The 26,857-nt window shown below is 45.9% G+C and overlaps 1 protein-coding gene and 1 long non-coding RNA gene across 6 annotated transcripts in view; one reads left to right on the top strand and one right to left on the bottom strand.

Moving 5' to 3' along the window:
• LOC126545157 (uncharacterized) overlaps positions 1-20,308 on the bottom strand; it is a 221,138-nt gene extending 200,830 nt beyond the window's left edge. For 2 of the 3 annotated variants that reach the window (XM_055078266.2, XM_055078267.2), the window contains exons 1-2: positions 20,085-20,308; positions 11,913-11,988 (exon numbers count right to left, since the gene is read on the bottom strand). In XM_055078266.2, coding sequence (XP_054934241.1) covers positions 11,913-11,988; positions 20,085-20,264 — 256 coding nt within the window. In that variant the 5' untranslated portion in view covers positions 20,265-20,308. The remainder of the gene's footprint in view (positions 1-11,912; positions 11,989-20,084) is intronic. The other variant, XM_050192919.3, reaches the window with a different exon arrangement.
• Positions 20,309-20,436: 128 nt separating this feature from the next.
• Positions 20,437-26,857, top strand: part of LOC129388128 (uncharacterized) — a 156,188-nt gene continuing 149,767 nt past the window's right edge. For all 3 annotated transcript variants that reach the window (XR_008615156.2, XR_008615158.2, XR_008615157.2), the window contains exons 1-2: positions 20,437-20,616; positions 21,496-21,561. This is a non-coding gene — a long non-coding RNA (uncharacterized lncRNA). The remainder of the gene's footprint in view (positions 20,617-21,495; positions 21,562-26,857) is intronic.

Below are 26,857 nucleotides of genomic sequence, written 5' to 3'. Positions count from 1 at the left end.
GAGTGCCTAGTGCTTAATTTAGATCTGAACTGTGTTAGAAAGTAACTTTCCAGCAACATTGGAAGTAATTTTCTGGAAAAAACACTTCATTTGACTGTATAAGATTGTTTTTAGCAGGAATTATAGCTACAGAAAAAAAGCAGTAAATGTTATTGTGGCTGAAACATGAATGACGTTCATGGAAAGAATTTCTGAAAACGCAATTTTTTTTTGCTTTTTTACTGAGCCAATAAAAGCGGAAAATTCATAAATGCGTTCCCTCACGATGTCACATCAAAGAACAACGTAAGTAGAATACTCTAAAATAAGATTTGTTATTGTAATTAGTTTCACGATTTGATTAAAAAACATTCACCTCCAACCAACTTTTGCTTCTCTGCTAAATTTTCAAAGATCGCTTCGTCACCAAACATCTTTCTTTTTTTTTTTTGGTAAAGATACTTCGGTGGAACCTTATGCACACAATTACCAACTAGCCCTATTTTTTTCCAAGAGAACCGGCGATGTTTACTTTCAAATTCTGGGTCACCTTTAGCGTATAATGATCCGGCAGTGTTTTTCGAGCTGTAGGTCGCGAGTCGTGCTAAGAGAGTTCGCAAAGTAGTCGCGGGGAAGTTGTCCGGTGCCGCGACAATGACTTAGTGCTCAGATTTATTTATCTGCTAGATATTGGAAACGGTGATAACTTTCGGCGGCGGCTTTCTCGAAACGCTTGATCGTCATACGAATATGCAGAAACGTCAAGACCAAAAGTGCAAATAAAAACATACATACGCACGTACTCACAATGGGGCATTAGAGGCCGAGATCCCATACAATCCATACCAGAGTCCGGGACGCCAGCCGCAGTATTTTTAAAGCGAGTCACATTGCCCAAACCATACGCATGCTTTGGCTCCATAGCAAACAAACGCACTGCAGGCAATTAATATTGTCGCCCATGCTGGCAGGCTTTGCGTTTAGATAGAATTTATCGACAAGAAATACAGAGAGGTCTACTTGAGCTAGTGCGCTCTAGTCTGCTACTCTGCATTGGGGAAGAGGGGAGTGAAAGTACTGGGATGGGTGATGACGATAAGAGAAGTGGCGAGTGCTTATGTATATTAGACAGGGGCCCTACTAGAGCCGCTCGTCTAGCTTGGTGTCCTGCAGAAATTTCAACAGCGCTTTAGTTGCCCGCATTGAAGTTGCAGTGTCAGGCCATGGGCCGAGGATAGCGTCCTCCGACAGTCGTTGCCTGCTAACGCTGGCTAGAGAACTGTCCAACGTCCTTCGCTGCAGCATATATGCTGGGCAATCGCGCACTATGAGTTCCAGTGTTTCAGGCGTCTGGCAGTGTTCACAATCAGGGCTCTTCCACTGGCCCATGAGATGTGCGTACGACGGGTGAAAGCAACGCCCAGCCGAATCCTGTGTAGCAATGACGTTTTGCTCCGCATAACCTTCGGGGGCAAACAGAATTTACCGTCTAGGTCGATCAAATGTAGGCGTCTGTGGATGTTGTCATCGGAGGCTCTGTACGCCTTTGTAAGGTCCTGCATCAGTGCCTTGATCATAGAGTTGGTGTCAGGTCGCGAGTAGGCAATCCGTGGTTCATCCGAGGAAGAGAGTGCCGATCTTGCCTCACTGTCAGCGAGTTCATTTCCAATCACACCACAATGACTAGGCACCCATTGAAATGTGATCACATGGCCACCTGACTCGGCACTGTGATGAAGTTCGGTGATTTTCAGCACAAGCGGGTGATATGGTCCCTTCCTTAAAAAGCATTTTAGCGCGGTAGTTCTGATTTCACATCGCAGAACCCTGTCTATCGTGGTCTAATTGAAATCGCCGAGTAATTCCAAGTTGTGGGATAACAAATGCTACCGTTGTGGCATATGGTGTGACCGAACCATCGGTATGTACTTGAAGAGTCCCACTATATAATGTAAATATATGGGACAAGGGTGAGCTGTTTCAAGCCAATGGAAGAAACGTGGGATTTTCTCATTTTCCCGGTATTTAAAGCCTCACTAGTGGCCTCGATAATGTCCATAGAGGTGCTTCGAGGATGTTGGTGGCCTGGAACATTGAAGGTATAATGCTTGAGTGACATGCAATTGCTTTATAAAAATCACAGCCAAGGTTGGTTCTTGGAAGCGTTGGCAGAGGATGGTGTGAGTGTCTGGTCAGCAGGCGAAGATAGGTTCGCACAGGTTCACAAGACCTTTATATGTCGATTGGGCAAGCCGGTGCTTCCCATATTGTGCCCTTAGTTGACGTGCAGCGTGGCAAGCCAATGCATATCCGCAGAGCTCGTGCCTGAAGGCTCTCCAGCGTGCGCATACAAGATAATCCCATGTTAGATAGCACAAGCATGCTGTAGCGTATGTAGCCCACAAAAAGTGCCCGGTACACTTGGAGCAAACTTCGTTCAGAGGAGCCCCATCTCAGTCCAGATATAAGACGAAGAACGTGTATGAAATTTGTCAGTTTAGCCCTAAGAGCAGTAACATGTTTGGTCCAAGAAAGACTGCGATCTATTATCACACCAAGAAAGTTGTGGTGGGTGACTAAAGGGAGCGCCGTTTCGTCAACAAGGATGCGATATTTTGTGAAATTAATTTGCGCCTGAATGTCAACACTGCACACTTAGTTGCTGAGAGTTGCAGGCCTCTACGGCGCAAGTACTTCACCGTGATGGTAGCCGCACGTTGAAGCCTTGCACGCACTTGTGGATGTGTCATCCCAGATGACCAGATATAGATGTCATCCACCTACGTGCTGATATGCGTTGTGTCAGGTAGCTCGTCTGCTACGCCCACCAGTATGACATTGAACAATATTGTGCCAAGAACGCCACCCTGCGGCACACCCCTGCGGACGTCATGTCTATCAGTCTCGCCATAGGAAGTGGACATGAAAACGGTGCGGCCACTGAGATAACTGTAGAGCGATGCGTACTTCCGCCCAACAACTCCGACATCCTCAAGTGCGCGAAGAATCGAATGGTAGAAGACGTTGTCGTAGGTGCCGTTAATATCCAGAAATATTGCACATACCTATTGCCTTTATATAACGTGCAGCTAATGCGACAAATTCAGTGAGGTTTTATTAATTACAAGATAAAGCTTCAGCATAAATTTTTTGCTCGTTATTTACGTGCTGACAAATACCGTAAGTAAGTCGATAGGAATCGAAACCTGGCACGTCATATGTGAGGGGTGGCATGGTAGGCAAAATTGAGAAGCACTGACTGACTGTATACAACAGCGAAAGTCGCGTTCAATTCGTGAGCTTAATGGCATGGTATAGGTGCCCGCGTGAGTACGTGCTTGCGTGCGCGCGCGCATGCATTATAGTAATGGCCAGCTCCACAAAAGACAACGCACCCGTGTGTAAAGTTGGGAGTCGCAAATTGCTTGTGTCTGGTCTTGCTTAAGCGTTTCTAATTTGCAGCACCATCCATCCACACCAAGCTGGAGAATCGCAATGAAAGAAACAGAAGCCGCGGCATTGCAAACCACATTCCGCGGGCACACGCCTCGAAGCAATATTTAGGCTCTGATAGAAGCTCGAAACATGCGCACACTATGTCTTGTACGACAGTTCTTTTCTAACGATATTGCACCTAAATACAAATGAATTCAGATGTCATCGCTACTTGTCTCCGTCTGTGTCCTCCCGGTGCTCGTCAATGTAGTGGCGCTGAATATTCGGACCACTATCCTAAATTGGAAAGCGTTAATCTCATAGGAGCCGTGAATCGCTACTATCCTCGCATAAGTGAACCACAGGTTAGCGTAATGTCGTTGAAGGCAAAATGCAGCTGTTCATGGATGAGGAGGTGTGAATTCATGAATTCACGAAGATTTCTTCCGGTTTAAAGCTCAGTTTGTCAAAATGCTTGTACTGGAACACCGACTGCTCGTCGAGACGGCAGCAGACTCCCTTTTGCGTTTTGTGTGGAAGACACCTTTGTCTGCGTATGTTATCTGCGCGTGTTCAACACATTCGCTGTTTTCTCATCTCTCCCTCCCTCGTTTTTATTCCCCAGTATTTATCCTCCCCCAGCGTAGGATAACCAATCAGACGCTTTCCCTTTACCTGTTCTCAATCATTTTTCTCTCTTCCATATTTTTCGAACGGGTTTCTGGTAAAGAAAGCTTCACAGTTCAAGAAACATTGTCGGGTAAAACACCGCAATACACATTACAAAGAGTAATACAACGTAATTGCGTTGTTTAGTTTTATTCTCGGTCCCGTGATTTGGGCTGTTTCATCCTTGACAGTGCTAAAACAAATGGCCTGCACTTCCACAATTCTTAAGAGAAATTTGTTCCGGTTCGGGGATCAAACCCGGGACCAACTAAAAAAGAAACCCGTCTCGTTTTCTTTTGTAGATTCGTGCTGTTCTCATGTGGACGACAATTTTTTTTCTTTCTTCTCCTTCCCTCAGATTATATCGTGAGGGACAAATCCCTCGCAGAATATTGAAACTTACGAACGCAGGAAATTGGAACTAAAGGCAGCCTTCATCTTTTTTTACTTGTTTTTTTTTTTACAACCGCAGCACTGTCAAGGAGAGTGTGCGACCTGGTGGCGATAATCAGGGGCATTTCTCCCCATGTTATTCGTTATGCAGAAGGTGCCTACAATTTCTATAATGACTTTATCAGTTAATTACCGAAACGACCGGTCATTCGCACATTGTGGGGCGTCACATGTAATCAGTGCTGCGAATAATTAGGCAGGTGCGAATATCATCTTATGGCACCCTCTTTAACACGCCGTGGTCTCAGCAAACGTAGAGCATACTGATATTTCTAAAGTATCATGGGTTATAGCACTCGAACTAAGCTTAACATTTGGTTCGAACGACTAAATAACGTTGTTTCTTCGCGTCTTGCACCTCAGTCTGCTCGCTGTTTTCGACAGCGGACTCGACCGGAGCACGATGCTCGTATGCCAAGGAGCAACACGACGTCACTCGCTGTCCTGTTCAGCCAACGCATGCCATCGATGGTCGGTTCATGCGGATTAAGGCTACGTACCAACGCTGGGGCTATCAGAGACAACTTATAGTGGAGGTCTGTGGACTAATTTTGACCGTCTGAGGCACCTAAATTTGAGTACAAGGGCGTTCTTGCTGTTAATTGGTCCCCCGAAATGGGGCCGCAGGGGTTAGGAGTCAAACCCACAACCTCATGCTTAGCAGCAGAACTTCCCAGCCACCGAGCCACTGCGGCGAGTACACATACCATTTCGCAAAAGTTTACTACGGCGGTAACTGGTACCAGTGATTCAACAAGCAAGACAATAAAGAATTCTTGAGGCCTATACGAGTGACATCTCAATGAATCATGAATGCACCAAGCGTACAAGTATCCGTTTCTAAGTTTGGTTTCCTACAAACCAATCTTGCTTTCCATATATACTCGCGTAAAGTTTGGTAGGTTTGCGCTGCTACCCCGAAGTGCTCCATAATTTTACAAGTTTTCTGGGTCTAAGATTTCCTTATGCAATGAGCGCGGTGTGTTCGATATCTTATCCATAGTATGGGCCTTTTAGGTGAAGAAAGCAGAGTGATATTACGACTAAAATCTCATCCCTGCAAGTCTCTGGTGCTTTCCATATACTGCGCCATTTCGGGAAACAATTTTGTATAATACGTGTAGATCTGATATCATTAGATTTTATTGCAAGGAAATAACGCTTTTGTTGCAAGGAACGGAATTTACGCAAAGCTCCAACCGCATCGCGCATTGACCTAAGTCTAAGAAAGTCGGTTCTTCTTTTCTGACTGCTATACTTGTTAAACGCCCCTGAATAAACTCAGACACTAGCATTGCATTTGCATCTATAAGGCAAACTGTAAGCGTCGTGGGCTAGCGGGGTCTTCGAGAACATTGCACTGTTCCTGTGAAAGGCGCAGTAAGACTCCATTGTGTAGTAACAGCTCCCGAACCAAAGCGGCGGCTGATTTTCTTTTCATTTTATAGAGAACACCCTCGGGCGGCATTAGTTCGGCGCCCAGCATACGAATCCCTTGCCGTTTCGGCTCCCCCGCCAATTCCTGGCGGCGCGAGCAGGAAGAAATTAAATGCCTCGAGGTAGCGGCCTGTGTCTATCGGTGCAGTTTTCTTAAACACGTGTCCACTGCCGTTCGTCACGTTCGCGGAAGACCGCACCAGCGCACCCTAGAGGCGAACTGAAAGTACCGGTGGGCTCGTCGGCGTTTTTCAGTGGCGATCTGATTCGGATTGTTGTTCGCGAAATCACACACTCGGCAATGCGCATGCCCCATCGGCATCGTTTATGTAAAGGCTATGTACAAACCAATGGAGCATTACTGATGCATAGTGAAGGTTAAAAGGAGCAGATTAATTAAAACATTTACGCGTAAGCGGTAGTTCACGCGCAGCGCAACTTCGTTGTTGATTTCTTGGGAATGTCCCGTGTCTGAGCGTTATTAAGGAAAAGCATGCTCAGCAATGAGTAACCATTACCACTGCAGTAGCTGACCATGCACATACGAGCAGATATACTGCATAATCCCAAACAGAAACAACAACAAAAGAAGCCTTTGCGGATTTGTCTAAATTCGAGCAACTCGTACATCAAAGACATCAAAGCTATACAGATGAGTTTTTCTACCTTTCAGTAGTCCTTGCGTCCTGTAAGACGGTATGCACTCGTGCCTAAACATTCGCAGCACAGGTTACATGTGACGCCGCATAGCGTGCAAAAGTACCGTGCTTGCACAGATATAACGCGGGTTTCTTTTCCCCCCGAAATTTACGGTCGCCTCACGTCACATTCAGGTTCGCGACACGAACACAACCTGGTTTGTCGTGTGTCACTTTGCGCACGCTGGACGTAGCTGCAGGCTCGCCGTACTCTCCGCACCCGCTGGCACTCGGCCCCACGTAAAAGCTGCCCACGTGAGAGAGGCCCCTGCGCATTTCGTGCCGTATTTCTCCTCCCGATTTAGAACGCTGTTAGTGTTGGCAGTGTTGCATCAGTGATTAATCGCAAACTCCAGCAAGACGATCCGTGCTGTTATGCAGGCACAGGCGCGCGAAGCCAGCGGTCTCGGAAATCGCGTGAAAGGCTCTAGCTGCTCTGTTCGATTGTGCTGCAGGCATTTCTCAAGTGCTGGCTGTCGAGTGACCTTGGCGGGTGTCACGGGGCATGGCGCCAGTACCCATGCTCTGACTTTATTTTGCTGCGTTAGTTCGCAGTGACGTTCATTAATGCACTGCGGGCATTCCCTTTTACGCGCCGTTTTTTGTTCCCTTGTCGTATAGCTCCGGGTTATAATCGCAATATATTTTTTTTTATTTACAAATACTGCAGGCCCTATTCGGGCCCAAGCAGGAGTGGGTACATACAGCAACGTAAATTAAAACTGTCAATTAGCAATTGAGAACACAACAAAAACATGTACATACGTCATTGTAACACTATACGTAACAGAAATAAACATGAACATACAACAGTGCAATGCATAAACAAAATAACAATGAAAAAGCGTAACGCAAAAGCAACTGCTTTCATTGCGGCAATTTAGAGGTCAAAGAAAAGGTTATTTGAAAGCTGAACGAACGATTCTGTTGTATTAGCGTTAACTACTTCTTCGGGTAATTTATTCCATACTGAAATTGCATGGGGAAAAAGAGAATATTAATGGATGTTAAGATTACTAAATGGTTGCTTAATTGTTTTGTTGTGGTTTGTACGAGCAGACCGCATGGGGGGCTCAGGTAAATAACATTCACGCGGTATTTTGTAGTGACCATGGTACAGCTGATATAAAAATTTGATGCGAGATACAATTCTGCGATGAGCTAGTTTTTTTCAATTTTGCCCTGTCGCGAAGAACGGACACGCTAGAAAAACTCGAGTATGTGGAGTATTTTGCACTCTTTCTATTTTCTTGATTAAATATTTTTGATGAGGGCTCCAAATCAAATCCGCATATTCTAATTTTGGTCTTACAAGAGCTTTGTATGCTGTTAACTTAACGGTCGATGAGGTACGGCGCAATTTCCGTTTCAAAAATGCCAGCTTTTTTAGCGCTTTGCTGCAAACGTTTTCTATATGGGGTTCCCAACTTAAATTTTTTGTGAGTGTAACACCTAAATACTTCACTCGCTGGGTTTTATGTATATAAGAATTATTAATAATATAAGCAAAATCTAAGGGTTCTTTCTTGTTGGTAAATGTAATAGCTGCCGTTTTCAAAGTATTTAGCTTCAATCCCCATGTTTCACACCATACGCTAATTGAGTGCAACGCCTCATTAAGCCTTACTTGGTCGGAGTGATGATTTACATTAGTATAAACAACACAATCGTCCGCAAACAACCGGATCTTCACAGGCGATTGAACAGATAAATAGATGTCATTGATATAAACTAAGAAAAACAAGGGACCGAGAACTGACCCCTGTGGCACCCCTGAGTGCACTTCCATTGTACCAGAAACGCAGTCTTTAACAGCAACGTATTGTTTTCTTGAGGACAAATAAGATTCTATCCAACGGATGATATTGCTTTCTATGCCCATAGAGAGCAGTTTAGTTACTAAATCGGCATGCCGAACTACATCGAACGCTTTGGAAAAGTCCAAGAACACTAGATCGATTTGACCCCTCATATTCAGTGCATTCATAAAATCATCCGTTATCTCAGCTAACTGTGTTATTGTGGATAAACCAGCCCTAAATCCATGTTGATTTGCATGAAGTAAATGATTATTCTCTAAATATGTTATAATCTCTCTAAATAAAATGTGTTCTAGCAGTTTACAAGTTGTGGATGTTAAGGAAACTGGTCTGTAATTATTTAGTTCTAAAGGGGATCCAGATTTGTCAATCGGAACTATCCTTGCAAAGCTCCAGTCATCCGGTATCACACAGGATTCTAACAATGTTTTATTTATTACATATAAGTACTCTGCTACCCAGATTGCGTATCTGTTGAGGAAAACATTAGATATTTTGTCCGGACGTACCTGATGACTTTTTTATGTCTAGATTACGCAAAAGACTAAGAATGCCGTTTTTGCTTAAATCTACTTCTGGCATCGAATTACGAAGCGTGTAAGGTTGCAAGTGCGCGTGCGATGCGTTGATAGTAAACACCGATTGAAAAAAACGCGTTAAATTCATTAGCAATGGTCAAAGGATCGTCAATGCTTATGCAAGATGTTCTGATCTCTATGATGCCGCTTCTATCTTTAGATAAATATTGCCAGAATTTCCTTGGTTGCTCCGACATGAAAAAGTATATATATATATATATATATATATATATATATATATATATATATATATATATATATATATATGTGTGTGTGTGTGTGTGGGGGGGGGGGGGGGTTCTTTTTTTTTTCCAGAGAAGTCGTGTTCGCGGTCGCATTATGTACGTGCAAATACGGTGACTTGCACTGTAGGAAGAACGCGGATAAAACGTTAAAAATATAAACGCAAGTCGACTCCTTCAACAGAGTTAACCACCATTTTATGGCCACATTCTCCCGCGTCGTACCCTGTGAGAGAGAAAAAAACGTTAACACTTTTCATATCGTATATACTGACTGCTCCATATTTGGCGGATCTCAAGATATAAAAGAGCGCAAGTTATTTCCTATAAACGCTGCAGTGCGTGTCGTTAGACAAATGACCTGCATTATGAATTATTCTTTCTCGCTGCAAGCAGTGAATGTCTAAATTATGCAAATACGTACTAAAAGAGCCGACTCCACTGCAGGCGGCCACGCGCAAGCGCTCGGTCGACCTTCCCGCCAGTGTGGGAGGAAATCAACAATGCACTGCGCTCAATGTTGACACTTGTTATCTCTTCCGATACGCCGCCGACTGGGTAATACGATGTGCAAACAGGCATACATGCCAGCCAAGCTTTTCGCCGCTTATTCGATAAGCCCCGCCCGAATCGATCATTCGTTTGTCTTACAGGAAAGCGAAGCACTTTAGCCGGACGTGTTTTCTAGAACAGTTTGTGCAGCCTCGAAATTCACGACTTTAAGGAGCTTAGGACACTTCCTTAAAGAATAAGAAGTGCGATGTCATAAAAAGAAAAGAAAAGGCCGTAAGGCTCATTTTGTACGTCTTAGTTGCACCTTAGAGTGACTTGATGATTGAGGTCTATTATTTGTCGTAGTTCTAGATGAAACGTCTGTGAATGAGCTGGCTTATACATTGAATGAAAAAAGAACGGCAGGGTTTAATCGTATTGTACGGAATTTTCTTCACGTATGCGCTTTCGTTATGGTGTACATGTACGCGACTTGTCCTTGCCGATTCTGTCCGGTCGATGAAGAAAGAAAAAAAAAAAAGGGAACATGCACATTGAGGTGCGGACAACTTGAATTCCCTGCATAGGTTCATTGCGATTTCGCAAAACCGCTGTGTTTAGAGTACTGTTACACACTATGCTCAAAAGACTATACCATGTTTGAAGACATGTTCGACGTGCCTTTTTCCGTCAGCAATGCTAAATTAATAGATTTTCTTTAATTATCCGTAACGTCTGCAGCCAATAATTTGTGTCCGTGCTTTGAACCGATCATCCCAGCATTACTGACTGTAGGCTATATCAAGATATAAACACTCTGCAATTACCATCCCTGACTGCCCTCTCAAAAACACCCATTAGAGTCATATACAATGTTCTCATATAAAAGTCTATCTTCTGCCAGAAACAAAGAGAAAGCTTTAATGATACGAAATGCAGAGAGGCCGGCCTGAGATACATTCCTCCAACCAGCTACTCTGCTCTGGGGGAAGAGGGAAAGAAAGAGGGAAGAAAGAGAAGTGTGATGGGTGACGATGACGACAGGAAGAGGCTTTAGAATATATAACAAGCGCCTAGGTCTGGGCAAGCCCTACAGTCCAGGCCCGTGCTTTTTAAAGAATCAAGTAAGGCCTGGATGGCCTGAAAAGTAGATTTAACGTCTCGCCAAGGGCCTAACATAACGTCATCCGACAACAGTGGGCTGTCTAAGCGCGTAAGATCGTTGCTCAACTTTGGTCGCTCTTCCCCGCACACTGAGCGCAGTCGCACAGCACACGACCTGCGTACAGCCACATGCGCAGCTCACAGTCTGGAGACTCGGTGCGTCGCATTAGTTGAACGCACCCGCCCGTAAACGCCACCCCAGCCCAAGTCTGTGCTAGAGACTGGCACAGCTGAGCTGCATCTTTGGTGTTAACCTAAATTTCATGTTAGGGTCCAATCTTTAGGTTGAGTCTGGGGTGATTTTCTGGATTGTCCCAGTGCTTTTCTGTCGCTTTGCGGATGACACAAGAGAAGGCAGTTGGCGTATTGCAAGCAGTAGCTCTGGTTCTTCGAGTGCCTTCTTCGCTTCGGCATCGGTCAGTTCTGACCGTTAGTTTTTACATGAACCCTTCGGCCCGATAAATTATGCATAGTTAATCAGGTTTATATGAATGCACCATATATACGGATTTTTTATTTGGAGATACCATAAAGAAACTTTGCGTTCCCTTATACCGGGGTAGTTGGGGAAGTATGGGAGACGCCTTTGCCCTGCAGCGGGCGTAACCAGGCTGATGAGGATGATGATGATGATTAGGATGATGATGATGATGATAATAATAATAATAATAATAATAATAATAATAATAATAATAATAATAATAATAATAATAATAATAATAATAATAATAATAATAATAATAATAATAATAATAATAATAATAATAAAGCGGGCATGCCCAATAGGATAGTTGGGAACATACTGGTTTCCGGAACTTGTCCCATGTACACAGGCACAAGTTAGACAGCCCCCGAAATGTGCGCGAAGTTCCCTAATAATGCTAATGCATTACAACGAAGACCACCGCAACACATACAATGAACAATCACCATGCAAGAACACACCTTTGGAATCACGTGCACCGTATAGCCACAAGTGCCGCAAACGTCGATGCGCATGCCTGAATAAGTGTTGATAAGACTGTAAAAAGACAAAAAAGTAATAAATTATTTTGAAATCTCTAACAATTTCTATTCTATTCAATTGCATGTGAAACGCGGAAGAAATGTATGTCTGTATCGGCATCCACTGAATTGATTTGAACGAAATTTGTATAATTTAAAAGTAAAGTCAAATTCTGCGGACTGTTCAAAGAATTCAATTTAAAGTCTCGCAGTATTCACAAATGTTTCCCATAAATGGTAAATAGGAAAGAAAATACAGCATTAAGCTCACAAATTTGTAACTCGGCATGAAAGAAGTTCGCCGACGACTACGATACTCCCTAATGCGAAATTTGAGTGCCGCTCTATACGCTATATAGAGAGCTTTACTTTAGGGGACGCAAGCGGCTTGCGTACGCAGGAACTAGAGGCGACGGTACTGCGCATGCGCACACTCGCACGTAGGGGTCTGGGCATGCGCAGTACCATGGCCCCTAGCTCTTGCGTACGCAAGCCGCTTGCGTCCCCTAAACTAAAACTCTCTATTGAATGACACGGACAATCTGTCTCGTGCGGCACAACGCAAACGGAGCGAAATGTGGCGCGACTGCCTCGCTAATCGGGAGATGGTGAGAGGCAGCGCGTGGGCGCAACTCACAGCAGCCGCCACAGACAGCCCTCTGCTCACGCAGCGCTTTGTTTCCGTATATGGTAACGGTAGACGCGCTCGCCGCATGCAATTTGTTAACAGACGCCGGCGCACTACTCTGGCGCCATCTCGTAGCGGTCGTCGCCGCAGAGCCCGTCTTGCGCGGCACTATGCTTTTCTTCTCACGCTTTCGCCATACCATCCTCCTCCGTTTTCCTACTCGCGCTCTCTTCACTATCGCCGTCTTTCATCCCCCGCTGCTTTTCCGCGTTCGCAGTTCCATCCTTGGCTGTGCTCGTTCACTCGGTTACGCCTAGGGAGGACGCCGGTGGAAGCCTACGCTAAACGCATGAACGGGCTAAAGAACTAAAAACTTAAAGGGCGCAACCAGACGTTCGCGTCTCTCCCGCCTTCTTTCACCGTTCTCGTCTGGTTGTGCATTTTAGGTTCTTAGTCATGTCTTACCAACACGCCCAAACAGCCACATTGCAGGAACGGGAGCACAAGAGCTGCACTTTAAAACAGATACAGCAAATATGAAAGCTGCCTGAACTGGACAAATTTAATCAGTTTACAATTTAAGACAAATGTATAGGTTAATTTTCTTTCCTTTTTCAGGTATTACCAGCTTATTGTTAGGACTCAGATCAATGTACAAAACTTGAATTTTGTACGCCTTAGACGTGTTCTCAATCCACTTTCCGCTTTCCCCACTGCATGGTAACCTACCGGGCTCAGTCTAGTTAACCTCCATGCCTTTCCCTTGTGGCTTCTCTCTCTCTGTCTGCAGTTAAGAAATCTTGAATTTGTGCTTCTATCGCGAAGATAAACGTTACAAATATATTTCCTGACTTTTTTTCTAGTTCGCCAATTTTTCGGCAATATTCTAAAAGAACAAGGAGGGCCAAAATAAAAAATGCGGCAGAACCCATCTCCCAATGACTGTGGTCGTTAATGAGATCAACATTAAGGCAATACAGCAACGCAACTTATTGACAAGGGTGAGACGCGTCGTTTATGAGGCGTTTATGCAGTCGGGCTCTTTTGTCGAACTGGGATGGTGATGTTTATGTTATGTATTACATGTCATCTCATGCATGCGTGTCATCCATGCCATGCATACCACGCATGCCATGTCATGCATGTCATGCCATTCATGTTATGTATAACCCGATATATAGATCCAGCTAAAAAAACCACTACAATGGCATCCAGACAGCGTGGCATACATGGCATGCATATTTTTATACGCTAGCGTCATGGCATAGGCGTTCTTTTATTACAACGTGACCATACCTCTCGCGAGCGAGTCATTGCCTATGCCAGTCGTCGCCTGTCCACAGCAAAGAAAAATTATACAATTACTGAACAGAAATGCCTCGCTGTTGTTTGGGCTGTGCAAAAATCCTGCCCATATTTACACGGCTGCCGTTTCACGGCCGTTACAGACCATCACGCATTGTGCTGGCTCTCCTCGCAGAAGAACTTATCAGGTCTTCTTGGGCGCTGGGCGATTCACTTACAAGAGTACGACTTCGACATAATGTGCAGGTTTGGAAAGAAGCACCAAGACGCCGATGCTCTCTCCCGTTGCCCACTTCCGCTCTCTCATCACTCATCCACGCCTCCACAAAATAGCCCGTCTTGCGAGCCATCTCCATCTCCTTTACATATAGCAACACTAGACTGGCAAGGCGATGGCTGTCATCACGTTCTTATTGCGCACCAGCATGCAGACCTTTCATCATCATCATCATCATCATCATCATCATCATCATCATCAGCCTGGTTACGCCCACTGCAGGGCAAAGGCCTCTCCCATACTTCTCCAACAACCCCGGTCATGTACTAATTGTGGCCATGTCGTCCCTGCAAACTTCTTAACCTCATCCACCCACCTAACTTTCTGCCGCCCCCTGCTACGCTTCCCTTCCCTTGCAATCCAGTCCGTAACCCTTAATGACCATCGGTTATCTTCCCTCCTCATTACATGTCCTGCCCATGCCCATTTCTTTTTCTTGATTTCAACTGAGATGTCATTCACTCGCGTTTGTTCCCTCACCCAATCTGCTCTTTTCTTATCCCTTAACGTTACCCCCTTCATTCTTCTTTCCATAGCTCGTTGCATCGTCCTCAATTTAAGTAGAACCCTTTTCGTAACCTCCAGGCAGACCTTTACTGTCGGACAATTCTTGACCCCCTCAGCGATTTCGAAGAAGGATGGAATTTCGGAGTCCACGTCGTCCAGTGTAACACTTGCCCCTATTAACTGCCTGGTTCTTAAACAAAGAAGAGCAAATTCGCCTACGCTTATGGCGATGCGAGATGCTTCCGCGATGGCGCAATCGTGAACTTGTCTCGCCGCCTGCCGGCAACTCCATAAAGCAGCTTTTCAGGGAGGCTGCCGCGTGTTTCAGGAGCCGGCAACGCGCGGAAACCCTACCTGAAACGCTGCTTCCTGGGAACTGCAGCAGCAGTCAGTGATCGTTCCAGCTGTTTCAGCTCATCGTACGATTTTAAGCAGCCAGACAAAATGTCATCGTCATGTTTTAACTACTGCAAATGTCTTGTAAGAATGGGTGCCTGAACATGAACATTATCGCTCATTGTCGACACGCGTATGCGATTTGCACTAAGTTTATAAATAAACAAGCAGAACGGACGTGGAGCAAAACAAACGAGCCAGCGCAAGAATGCGTGCCCGGGAGACACTCGTCTCAAGTGAAGCAAACGGGGAACAAAAAATAAAAAGTCTAGAAATCTGCTGCGCATGTGACGTGTGACGTCGCTGAAGGTAGCAGTGCAGAAGCAGCGCCCTAGAAGGGTTAGTTGGTCAGTTGTGAAAACAGCTTCTCCCTATTCAACTTATTGGACATGCTGCGCCGTCTCGTTGGGCTGCTGCGCTCGAAGGACCCGTGTGACGCGTATTCGTCACCACCCAGCACGGCAGACATTTTAAAATATCTTTTTCATTGAACAGTGGCCGTGAACGATGTTTGTTATTAGTGTGTAACCTGAGGAAAGACATGACTGCGCATCTTTCTGCACACTGTAAGTCTTGCTCTTGTCAACCTAGATTTCGTGATGTAAAGATTCTGGGTAACAGCAAAGACAGAATAGTTCGTGAACTTCTGCAAGCATTCCTTTCTCTCTCTCTCTCACTCACACACACACGAAATAAAGCGATGCATGTGTTGACTTCTGTAGTTTTGTATAACGCGGGAAACAGCTTTTTAGGTCTTACAAATCCTTTTCGATAAACGCCCTCTGTAGCACGTCCACTGTGGCTGATTCATCTGCGCAATGGAAGGAATATATACGGAATGATCATTTCTAACTTTTACGGAATTTTCAAAAATCGCCTGTTGCAGATAACGTAAGCTTAGTCCTTTTGATGGATTATTGAGAGGGGCGGAAAAAACTTGCACGACCAATCAAAACACGTATACACCTAGTTTAGACAATTAACTAATTAACTTCCTAATTACTTTACGGCACATATTACAATGTACGAGTTGTAGCCGATGAGTTGGCAAAGCATATCCACTTGGAATGAATTTCCAGAATGACACCAGTTTGGAGATAAGCGCCATCAAACTCGTCGCAAGAATGCGCTGTTGTCCCATTTAATTTTGAACAAAATTTTCTTTTATGCATTGAAGCACAAAAGTAACTGGACCCCCATGTGTATCGTCCTACACTTTGGGAAATGATATCTCGAAACTGGTATCATCCTGAAGATTAACTTGAAGTGTAAACGTCTTGAAAACTCGCCGGCCACGATTAGCACATTGTAATATGTGCGGTAATGTAAAAAATAATTTGTATTTCTTAATTCTTTCAATTTGTTTCGATTTGTTGTGATAGTAATGTCCGCCTCTTCGAATACTCCAGCTCAAGGACAATAATTATGTTATATGCCACGGGCGATCTTAAATATTCCAGAAAGCTTAAAACTGATCGCCTCCTATAGTGTAGCTCAAGGCCATTCAGTAAAGTTGTTAGTGGCGTCTGTGAAGCGTTCTGCGTGCCTCTTCTTTGTGGTAGAGCTCGTGCGCTACCTCACGTCGTTAAGAAAGCATCTAACCCAATATCTCCATCTGGAGTGTATCTTGTTAAATACCCTTCAGCTGCACCGTGCAGTCCAGCCACCTGCGTCCAAAACGCAGCTCGAAGTGATTAGCCTTGTACTTTCGAACAAAATAGTTCTACGCTTCGCTTGAAACTGCAACAGGCTAATGGTTCTGTCATGGACATTAAGCGACGACTAAAAAACGAATGAGATGTCGTACCTTTGGTTCTTTTTACATTGAAGAAGTTTCGTGGCGTTGTGCATCACAGGGAGCAGACAGGAAGAATGGCTTGTAATTATGCTGCTGTACTCAAATACGGTGAAGTACAGAGTGCTCTGCACGTATCAAAATGCAAGAAGAAAACGAACGAATGCGGCGTTTACCCAAATGCCGCCGCGGCGGCAATACCGTCTCGTCCACAACGCACCCACGCCGACGCGGTTGCCTGCGGCGTTGCTATCTCGCTCTTCACGCAGTCGCTGCGTCACGACGAGAGAAAGAAAGCTCGGCGACGGTCACCGCGCGCAAGTGTAGGCGCTGCGTCATTGCAAAGCCGGCAGCAGTAACCATGGTAACCTAGTGAAAAAGGTTTGAAGGGGACATCTCGAGTAAAAAGTTTCGTTGCATTTTCAGCCCCAAGAAAATTTAACAAATTGCAGTACGGTTGCAAGTTGAGCTTGTTGGTACAGCTTTAATGAAACGGCGCTAAAGGACGGGACCACACAACATGTAACACACTGCGCCCATGTATCGTCTTTCTTGCGCTGTCGTTTAGCGCTGTTCCAAATTTTTGGAACAAGCTTGAGTGAATGAACGAATTCTGGAGTTTCACGTGCCAAAAGCACGATTTGATTATGAGGCACGCCGTAGTGAGGTACTAAGGTTTAATTTTTACTACCTGGGGATCTTTAACGTGCCCCCAATGCATGGTACGCGGGGAATTTCACCAGCTTCAAGCTTTCATTTTCCGTAACTATATATCTTACTGAAAAAAAAAGAAGGTTGTATGTATTCAGCCCTTCGAATCGCGTCGATCGGGCCCTGCAGTGATCATCATTAAGCGTAGTTGGAAGGACACAAAATATTCTGAGTTTGACCGGCCTGTATAAACTGCGAAATGAGTAGGAAAAGTTGGAAGCCAGGCGCTTCCGGTAACAAGAACATGCCTGTCGAAAGCTGGCTAGTTTATTCTGAAAGGCGACGTGTATTTGCAAGTACTGACACATATTAGTGACTCGCAAAAAAGCGATAAAAGAAATCACGAATGAAAGAAGCAAACCATTACATAAGAAACTACAAATCTAGGAATACAACATTTCTATTCTGTACTTATCTGTTATCTCGAGCTATTCTGTGTTCCCGCTTGTCTCTGTAGGCCTTGAAATATTTAAATTTTTTAATATTTGCAATGATGAATCTTGCTGCAATGTAAATAGATTTACTCGTTCAGAACGTGCTAGTATATGATCGTGTTGACGGACTTGCGTAGGGCGAGTTGAAAGTTTCCTTCGCACTCGTTCGCCTCGTAGGCGAAGCAATGATGACTTCGTGACGCAAACTTCGCCCGTAGAGAAAGGCATTCTTCGCCTTTAGATAGCCCACGTCATGCACTTGCCAACGCCACACAAGGACGCGCTATTTTGTACGTGCCGTTTCTTATATAGCATGCAAGTGCTACCTCTGCAATAGGGCACGCCAATCAGGTCTCAGCCGTGCCTCTTTTAATGGCCACAAATCGTTCATACAACTAGTGTTATTTTCAGCTCAGGGACTCGAAAAACAAATAGACAGGACAGAGCGCTCTGCAAGTCCTGTCAGAACTACGGGCTTGTAGCTTCCTTCGTGCTCGATATAGATGTATATTTCTAAACAAGTTTCCAAGCACTGTATTATTTAATAAATAGGATTTGTGTCCACGTTTACGTAGGGGGGGGGGGGGTGATCTCGCTGCTGCGTCTGAGAGAAAGGGGTCACAAGGGAAAGGCAGGGAGGTTAACCATGCTTAGCTCGGTAGGCTACCCTGCACAGGGGAAAGCTAGTTGACTGAAGACGAGAAGAGTGAAGTTCGCACTTTGCACTGGCACACGCACAATCCAGCGTTCATCGTAACTCACCAGCGGTCATAGAGGTTGGTGCTTTTCAAGAGCCGTAGCAACACTTGTGTCTGAGAACGCCTAACATTTGCGCACTTTCGAACAGACATGAGTTTTCAAAAATGGCAGAGTGATACCCCATTTGCCTACATACGTTACCCAAGAGTCGCTGCACATTCGACGTTAACAGGAGAATGTGCATAATAGAATGTAATAGAATGCATAAGAATGTTCTATAATACTATTTTCCAGCGCAGGAATGGGATAATACAATTGACAACGCAGACCCGCTAATTCCTGAGCTGGTTTACTACGAGGTCATAGCGACTCTGCCTTGTTTAATTCGTTGTCCCGTTTCTACGTTGGAAAGTACACTGCGCAAACCAACTGTTCCAAAAGCACATTCATGTCGTGTAAGGCTCCAGTCAACCTTTGTTTTGAAATGAAACCGTCACGCAGAAATAGCCTACTTTCAAACAACGTTGTTATGTCGAACTCGGAAAGCTGCTTTATTTCGATGAAATCGGGAAGGCAGCCTATAAAAAACGTATGCTTTTCTCATCTCTTCTCTATGCCTCCTTAGAGCTCGCCGTCCGATTTTGTCCTGCACTGTTTGATATCAGAACTTTTAATGAGCTCTGATAGGCCGACGTGGAGAGCTGTGTTTACATCACTGTTTGCAACAGAAGGACGAAGCACGCATTCCCCATACTCAATGTCGACCTTTCTTCTTACACGCCTCAAATACTATGGCGTTAAAGAAAGCATCTGACCACCGTACTTTAGAAATAGAAATTGCCCGCTGAGTACAGTAGCAACAGAACAGCTGCGTAAGATGAGTTCAACTTGTCTTTAAGCTGCAGTTCATGAGTTGTCATAGAATTGGTAGAAGGATGCTCTAGAAATTTTCTAGTGCGCCCTCATAAATAGAGTATAATTAAATATTCACTTAGTATACAGTCGTGTCACTTTTTTTTCATAAGATGAACTGCGTGCATGCCCAGCTCAAATAATGTGAACAAGCTGCACTGGATGCACTGGCACTGACTTCCCTGCCGAGCTGGGTTTTCTTTCTTTTTGTGTGTGTGTGAGAAAAATGCGCAACCAAACTCAAGTCTATATTTTGTAGTGAAGGCCATATTGAGCAATATATTAGGGCAATCATGCCATTTGGTTAACTGGCATCAAAAATGAATTTAGAAAATGTCAATTTTGTCCGTTCTTTAATTACCTGCATCCATATTTACTGCAGCAGCCTAACGTTGCTCTCACTACCAACTTTCATAAATCCCTAAACAAAGAAGGCAAGACAGCGTACCTTCCACCACCCGCTATTTGCGAAAGTTCCTGTGCCGGCCCCAGCTGCCCCATGCAGTTGTCCCATCACATGGAGCAGACTTGCCGACGACGCTTGTTCACGCGTAATACCTTTCGAGAAACATGGCCTAGTGGAAAATCTACGAGCGGCTTCGTCGCACGACAGGCCAGATCTTCTCATTATCGCGGCTCCCGTCGAAGCGCAAGAGAAACGGGCAGCCGCGCGACGCGCACGCCGTCTTGCGACGCGACAGCACTTTCGCGAGATTTCGCGTTACTCGTCACCAGACGCGTCGGCCGGCGGTAGCTATCCTGAACCGTGATCTTTGTCTCGGGAATGATCGTCGCCCCTGCAGCAGCAATTGGCTGGTAGAGCAGGCGCTGAGTCATGGCAGCGGCGCACACCGCTACTGCCATGACAAGGCGCTCCCATTATTTGGGCGCACATGTGTGACAAAAGGCATACAAGTCCGGAAGCACGAAGAATTGTGGAATATTTCCATCCGTATTATGAAAAACTTGGATATTTTAGTGTGAGTACCGTCTACATTTTTTTTCCTCTTTTTTTTTTTGAGGGGGGGGGGGGAGGGAGCGAAGATGAGTGACGGCATCTTCGACTGGTCGCCTCCATCCTCCGGATCGGATTCTGGCAGATCCGGCGTTCCTCGAACTCGGAGTCAGAGGTCAAGCACACAACTCGTACGTGCGACTTTTTCTCGGAGGTAGAAATGGCAGAGGCAAAAGCACGCGACTACAGCAGACATAGCTAAAGTAGCGTGATGCCGGCAAAAACAGCGGACGTGCCAATGGGACGAACGTTCCTCGAGACACCAGCGTGCAGTGGCCTAGGTTACGGTGGACCATCGCCAACAGCGGCGACGCTGTGTTGTGACGTCGCGGAAAACGCTCTCAATCTCGACGATAGCTCCGAAAACAGGGCTCGGAGCACCCGAGTGTGCTCGACGCGGGAGGAACGCGATCGAAAAAGAACCCGACGAGCGCAAGGCGCGCTCTCTCGACTAGCCGCAGACAACGCTGCTCGCGAAAGCGGTCTCGAGCGCTGCGAAACGACCAGCCCAAGATGCCATTAGATTGAGTGTCTGCGCGCGCAGTCTTGCCTTCTCTTGTCTCTGTTCTCTCTTCTCGATAAATGCAACAGTTCTTAATTTGTGGCCCTCCTACATGTGTGCAGGTGTGCTTGTGCTGTAAGTGGCTTGTCATACATGTGTGCAGGTGCGTGTGCTGTAAGCGAGACGAATTTCAACCAACGCGCACATGGAACTGCTCACTTTCATATATTTCAGTTCGCAGTTATTATACAATAGGAGGCGTCATTCGTGTAGCCTATGACTGCGGAACTTGAAAAAATCGGGATCGAGTTTTTCTGTTCGTACGTTTCGCTGTTCCTGCAGGGCACTGATGGTCCGTCAACCGAACGTGACAGCAAACAGCAGTACGCCTCCTACGCACCCTTAGCGGTAAGCAAACCTTTCGCACAACTACCCGCAGGTTTACGCGAAGCGAGCTAACGCAATTAGACGTAGTGTTCCCTGTGGGGAACAACAGGTCATTAGGGAGGTAGGTGGCTAACACCGCCAACCACCGCCGCCTCCACCGCCGCGCAAGTTATGCAAATCGTCGACGACGCCAGCGCGCAAACGTGAGTCGCCTTCGGAAACCGTGTTCCTCCTTAGAAGTTCCGCGGCGTCCTCCAATATGGCATCCTGCCCCACTATTGGAAGGTGCGACGCTGCGTAAACTGCGACGCGTGCAGAAGCTGGTGCGCGGAAGCATGCAGTACCGTGCTTCAGCGAAGCTCTTACGAAGGGCGTTTGTATGCCGCGGCAAAAGCACTCTCCATCAATGCCTCGTAAATTAACGTTAAACGAGATAGCTATTAACGAGTACGTATTATAAACTGCAGCGAGTATGCCTTGTTGGTGTTCTAACAAGAATGAGCTTTAATTCGGCTCAACCGCCATCGGGCATTTGGTCGGCGCCTGCCTAAGACACTGCCTCTCAACCCCCCCCCCCCCCCCCCCCCCATTTTCTTGGCACTGTGCACAGACCGCTTTCCGAGCCTTAACGTGGGGCAGCCGCAAAAGCATGTGCGCAGCTGCGTAGGATCATCACACTTGCGCTTAGAAGAGGCATGGTACGAGTTTCTGCAAAACACAAAGAATCTTGAAACTGTGTACGTTGATCCACGTTTGCAAAATCTGTTGCAGCGGCGCGAACACGACGGACAGAAAAGACGGGAGAGCACGGGCACTACGGACTGCTAATTTTTAATTCTCAGAAGGCCAGATAATGAAGAAAGAACTTATGAAATGGGCATGCGCACAGCCCTCGTCGTGGTTGTCTTGGGCGCGTTAGCGGCGCACTGTTGCGAGCTTTTGCGTCGCCTATAGCTGAGAAAGCTGGAGCGACATACTAGCTTCTGAACAAGGCCATCGGCACTCGGGGCCATGTGTCCTCCTTGTATCGCTCCTTGTATTAGCAGGCTAAAAGCCCTACACACACAAAAGAAAGAAAGATATATTAGTGAGAGCTGCGGCTACTCACCTCTTCTAAAAAGATTAAGGAAATATTTTGATAAGAGCCCCTAACCAAGCTATATATAGTGTTCTAGTGATGTCACAGGAGCAGCTTTTCAGCGTGATAGTACCCGAACATGGCTGGCTTCATGATTACAGAGTATCATATTATCAGGCGCACAATGTTTTGCGTTTTACCGTGATCGTTTTTCACCGGATTATCGCTGTCGTCCATTTGACGTTCTGCGCAAGGCGTGCCTGTCGTGCTGTCGCGTTTTTTGTTTACGCAGCTTCTCGACGTGCTAGTACCCTACGAGACCGCGGCCACGATGGCGTCAGTGCCAACGTTCTCTAGGAAACCTATCTTTTTCTTACTTACCGTCGAGAACGCCATCTTTGTGATTTTCGACATTCAGTATCGTTACGTGAACAAGCGGTGAAATACTGAAGGCTATTTACGACGTATATTCACACAAACAACTGCAGCACTAGCCAGGTCAGCCTACTGCACGAGACCCAGGAGCAGTTCGTCTTCGTCTGGGCGCCCGCGTGCATCGTCCAAAAGCAACAACGCAATATGCACGTAACATATAAACGAATAACCATGTTATTATAAATAGATGTATTATATATTTCTGCACCCATAGTCGCATCGCTACCGATCAAGGACGGCAGTTCGACTCAGCGGCTCTCCAGGGTCCTCAGGCTAGCCACCGGATTTGAACGATTGAGGATCATCAGTTCACCAACCTTGCGCCAACGGGATGATCGAGCGCTTTCACCGGCAATTCAAAGCAGCCATTATGTGCCGCCTCGACTTGTCCTGGCTCGAAGCTCACCAAGCTGTCGCCCTAGGACTCCATGCCCCCTTCAAGCCCGACATTCAAGTGACACTTGCAGAGCTCGTCTACCGCGGCGCGTTCCCGGAGAATTCCTCTCGGCATCGTCTGACGCGGCGGCCACCTCGGATCCTTGCTGGCTTTGATGCACCATGTGCGTGTGTCGCCAGCGGCACATCATTTCGACCAACTCTGTATCTCGAGGAGGTCGCAGGACAGGACAAAGGACAAAGCGCGGCTAGCAACTGTTTAGTTTTTGGTGCACATATATATATAATGTGGGGGGGGTGCAAAAAGAAAGATGGAATACCACCCTCCTTCTCCTTCACATAACAACCTACTTTTTAAGGCGAAAGCCTTTCTAGGCTCATGGTGAAATTTGTGTCAGCAGACCTTACCGCCGGAGTGTCCGCCGAAGCGTCATCACGCCATATGAAGACAGATTAAAGAATGAAAAATTATTGATAGTGACAGTTAGTGAATGATAACGTTATAATAGAGATTGGTAGAGGTTAATAATGACTAGTAAAGACTAATAATGACAAGTAACGACTTATAAGGACTATTTGACTACGAAATGACCGGTGCGTCTAACGACGGCTTGTAGTGACTACTAATGACTACGAAATGACCAATGTGCCTAACGACAACTTGTAAAGATTAAAATTCATTAAAAATGACTAAAAATGCTTACTAATTACTAGTAATTACTAATAATGACTGAAATGACTTATAATGCCTACTAATTACTATGATATGACCAACATGTCTGACGCCGGCTGGTAATGACCACAATTGATTACAGATGACTAAAAATGCTTAGTAGTGAGCAGTAATATTGCTAAAAGAAAGAAGAGAAAGAGAAGAGGCGAATGATAAGAGGAGGAAGAGTAGGCTTTCACAGTTCACCTCTTACGAGAGATCTTAAGAGACCCTGTAATATTTACCGCTATAAATATGACAACGCATTGGAAAATATACTGTTGCTAACCCCGCTTTGTCATGCATAGCTGTGTGTATGTCTCTTTTATTCGGGTTGTTCTTTCCAGCCAGTGCGTTCTCAAAATTAACATGAACCAACTATTCCCAGTGATTGTGCTGCTTGCTTGAAGGACTAACTGAACTCAACAAAGGCAATGATAAATTGCATGGCTGCGCACATCTGGCCTTTCTGAGATATATATTGTTGGATTATTGCGGATTATTACACTACGCCGAGACTGTCTCCACAATAAAGTTGTAACCCTCTTGGCGACTCACCAGGGGTGGTTCCTTCAGTCATAAAAGATCCAGTTCGTACCAGCGTATTCCGCATTCTCATAGACTTTTCTGCTAATGATCAGTTACCAACAGCTTTCCATGTCTATGCATGCGTCGTTTTCAGCTGTGATTCGCCTCAAGAGATAGATATAATTTATAGTCAGGAAAGACAGAGAGGTCGACCTGAGCTAGCGCGCTCTATTCTGCTACTCTGCACTGGGAAAGAGGGAAGGGGAGCGAAAGTACTGGGATGGGTGATGACGATAAGAGAGGCGGTGAGTGCTTATGTATATTAGAAAGTGGCCCTACTAGAGCCGTTCGTCTAGCCTGGTATTCTGCAGAAGCTTCAACAGCGCTTCCGTTGCCCGCATTGAAGCTTTAGTGTCAAAACAGTTACGCAAGGCCAACTAGGACAACAGTTAATCCGTCTTAATGCCAGCCGTCAGCGGCGTTATTACCGCTTGGTCGTTGCAGTACTATTGTGTACAACGTTGACGTCGTGCCGGTTGTTCCCTCTTGTCGTCATCGGTAAATGGCCGTCGTCTAAATGGACGCAAGGCGTGAACAGACCGGAATTCTGTTCGAGCTTAACGTAGCTCATTTGGCAACGTTTCGCGAATTACAGCTCAGCAGACGTCGTCGTTGCCGATACAGCTACCGCTCTTCCTTGGTCTCACCTCAAACTTTCAGTTGAGTGGCTGGCAATGTTATTTCGTCTAGGCCACGGAAAGCTACGCCATGCCGACGTCGCGCGCTCCGGTGACCTCACGTTTCTCGTCGTCTGGCTCAGCGGCCAAGGTTCTTCGTGCTGCGACATTATAAAACTTGCAGCGAGCCAGAAATGGGCGCGCCATTCCCACGCTTGCGCGGTATCGCCTCCGCCGACACTTCAGGATGCAATCTACACCGGTGCTTCGACAACGACGAGCACTGGGTCCAACCGTGAGACCGTAAGCGACCCGTCCACCCACGCTTTCGACAAAGAGTCTGGCGCACCGTGCACGCCACCTTTGCACGGTTGCACAACGCGCTAAGAAAAACAAAGAAAAAATTGTTGGGTTTCGAGTTTCAGGGTGTCTTTCCTAGTGTGCGTTTGAGTTGTGTTACGATTGTGCGACAGACAGAGAAGGTTTTCCTTGAAACGTTTATATCACTGAGCTGCCTGCAAACTGATCTGTGCTGCTAAGTGTTTGCCACGTCGCCCATTTAGTGCTGCTCCGGGAAAGTACGCCTTCGAGAGAAACCCGCTATTTCGGTGAGATGAAGGAGAGCAAAAAAAAGATGGAAGGTGGGGACATGTGGCCACGTTATTGTCGTGTCCAATTTCAGAACGAACGAAATTGAGAGACCCTCCCTGACAGCGGACCATCTTAGGGGCGACAGGAACAGCGTTTGGTGTCAATAACTACTATGAGAAAGTGAATAAATCCTTTCAGAGATCCATTGTAAAGAATTTCTTAGTGCCGCGCAAAACAGCTTTAGCTTTACCGATGACGGCTTCAATAAGGAGTTTCCCTTAATCTACACAGGGGCCTTCTACTTTTCAGTATTTTATAGTGGATTTACTTTATCGTTGCGATGACGACAGGTTAAAGGCAGTTCTTTGGCACAGCGCATGGACGCACACATCGAGAGCCTATAGACAACCTATTGAACAGCCAGCGCTGTGAACCGAAAACGAGGCAAGGACAGAGAGAGAGAGAGAGAGAGAGAGAGAGAGGAATATAGGAAGGCAGGGATATTAACCAGTCAAGGGTCTGGTTGGCTACCCTGCGCTGGGGGAAGGGAGAAGGGGAAGAGAGAGAAGGGAGGGAGAAGGTGTAGATACGTGTACGGACACTACTTGAGTTAAAGCCGCTCTCGCAAACAGACGTTCTGCGAAAGCACAAATGTGCCTTCACGGCCTTCTGAACCGATGATCGGTGGGGACGGTGCTCTAGTACTGTCTGTTCACTTAGAGGACGATCATCGAATTTCCTCAATGCGTTGGACAAAGATTGTCTGTATGCTTGAAATTGATGACAATGGCACAATAAATGGTCAATGTTCTCCTCGCATCCACAAACATAACATGTAGGACTATCAGCCATTCCAATTAGTGCTGAATAGGCATTCGTGAAGGAAACTCCAAGCCACAA

Source organism: Dermacentor andersoni, chromosome 10 (genome assembly GCF_023375885.2).
Source record: "Dermacentor andersoni chromosome 10, qqDerAnde1_hic_scaffold, whole genome shotgun sequence".
NCBI lineage: Eukaryota > Metazoa > Arthropoda > Arachnida > Ixodida > Ixodidae > Dermacentor > Dermacentor andersoni.
The sequence above is the reverse complement of the archived record's forward strand: the minus strand, read 5'-3'. Positions and strand labels throughout refer to the sequence as shown.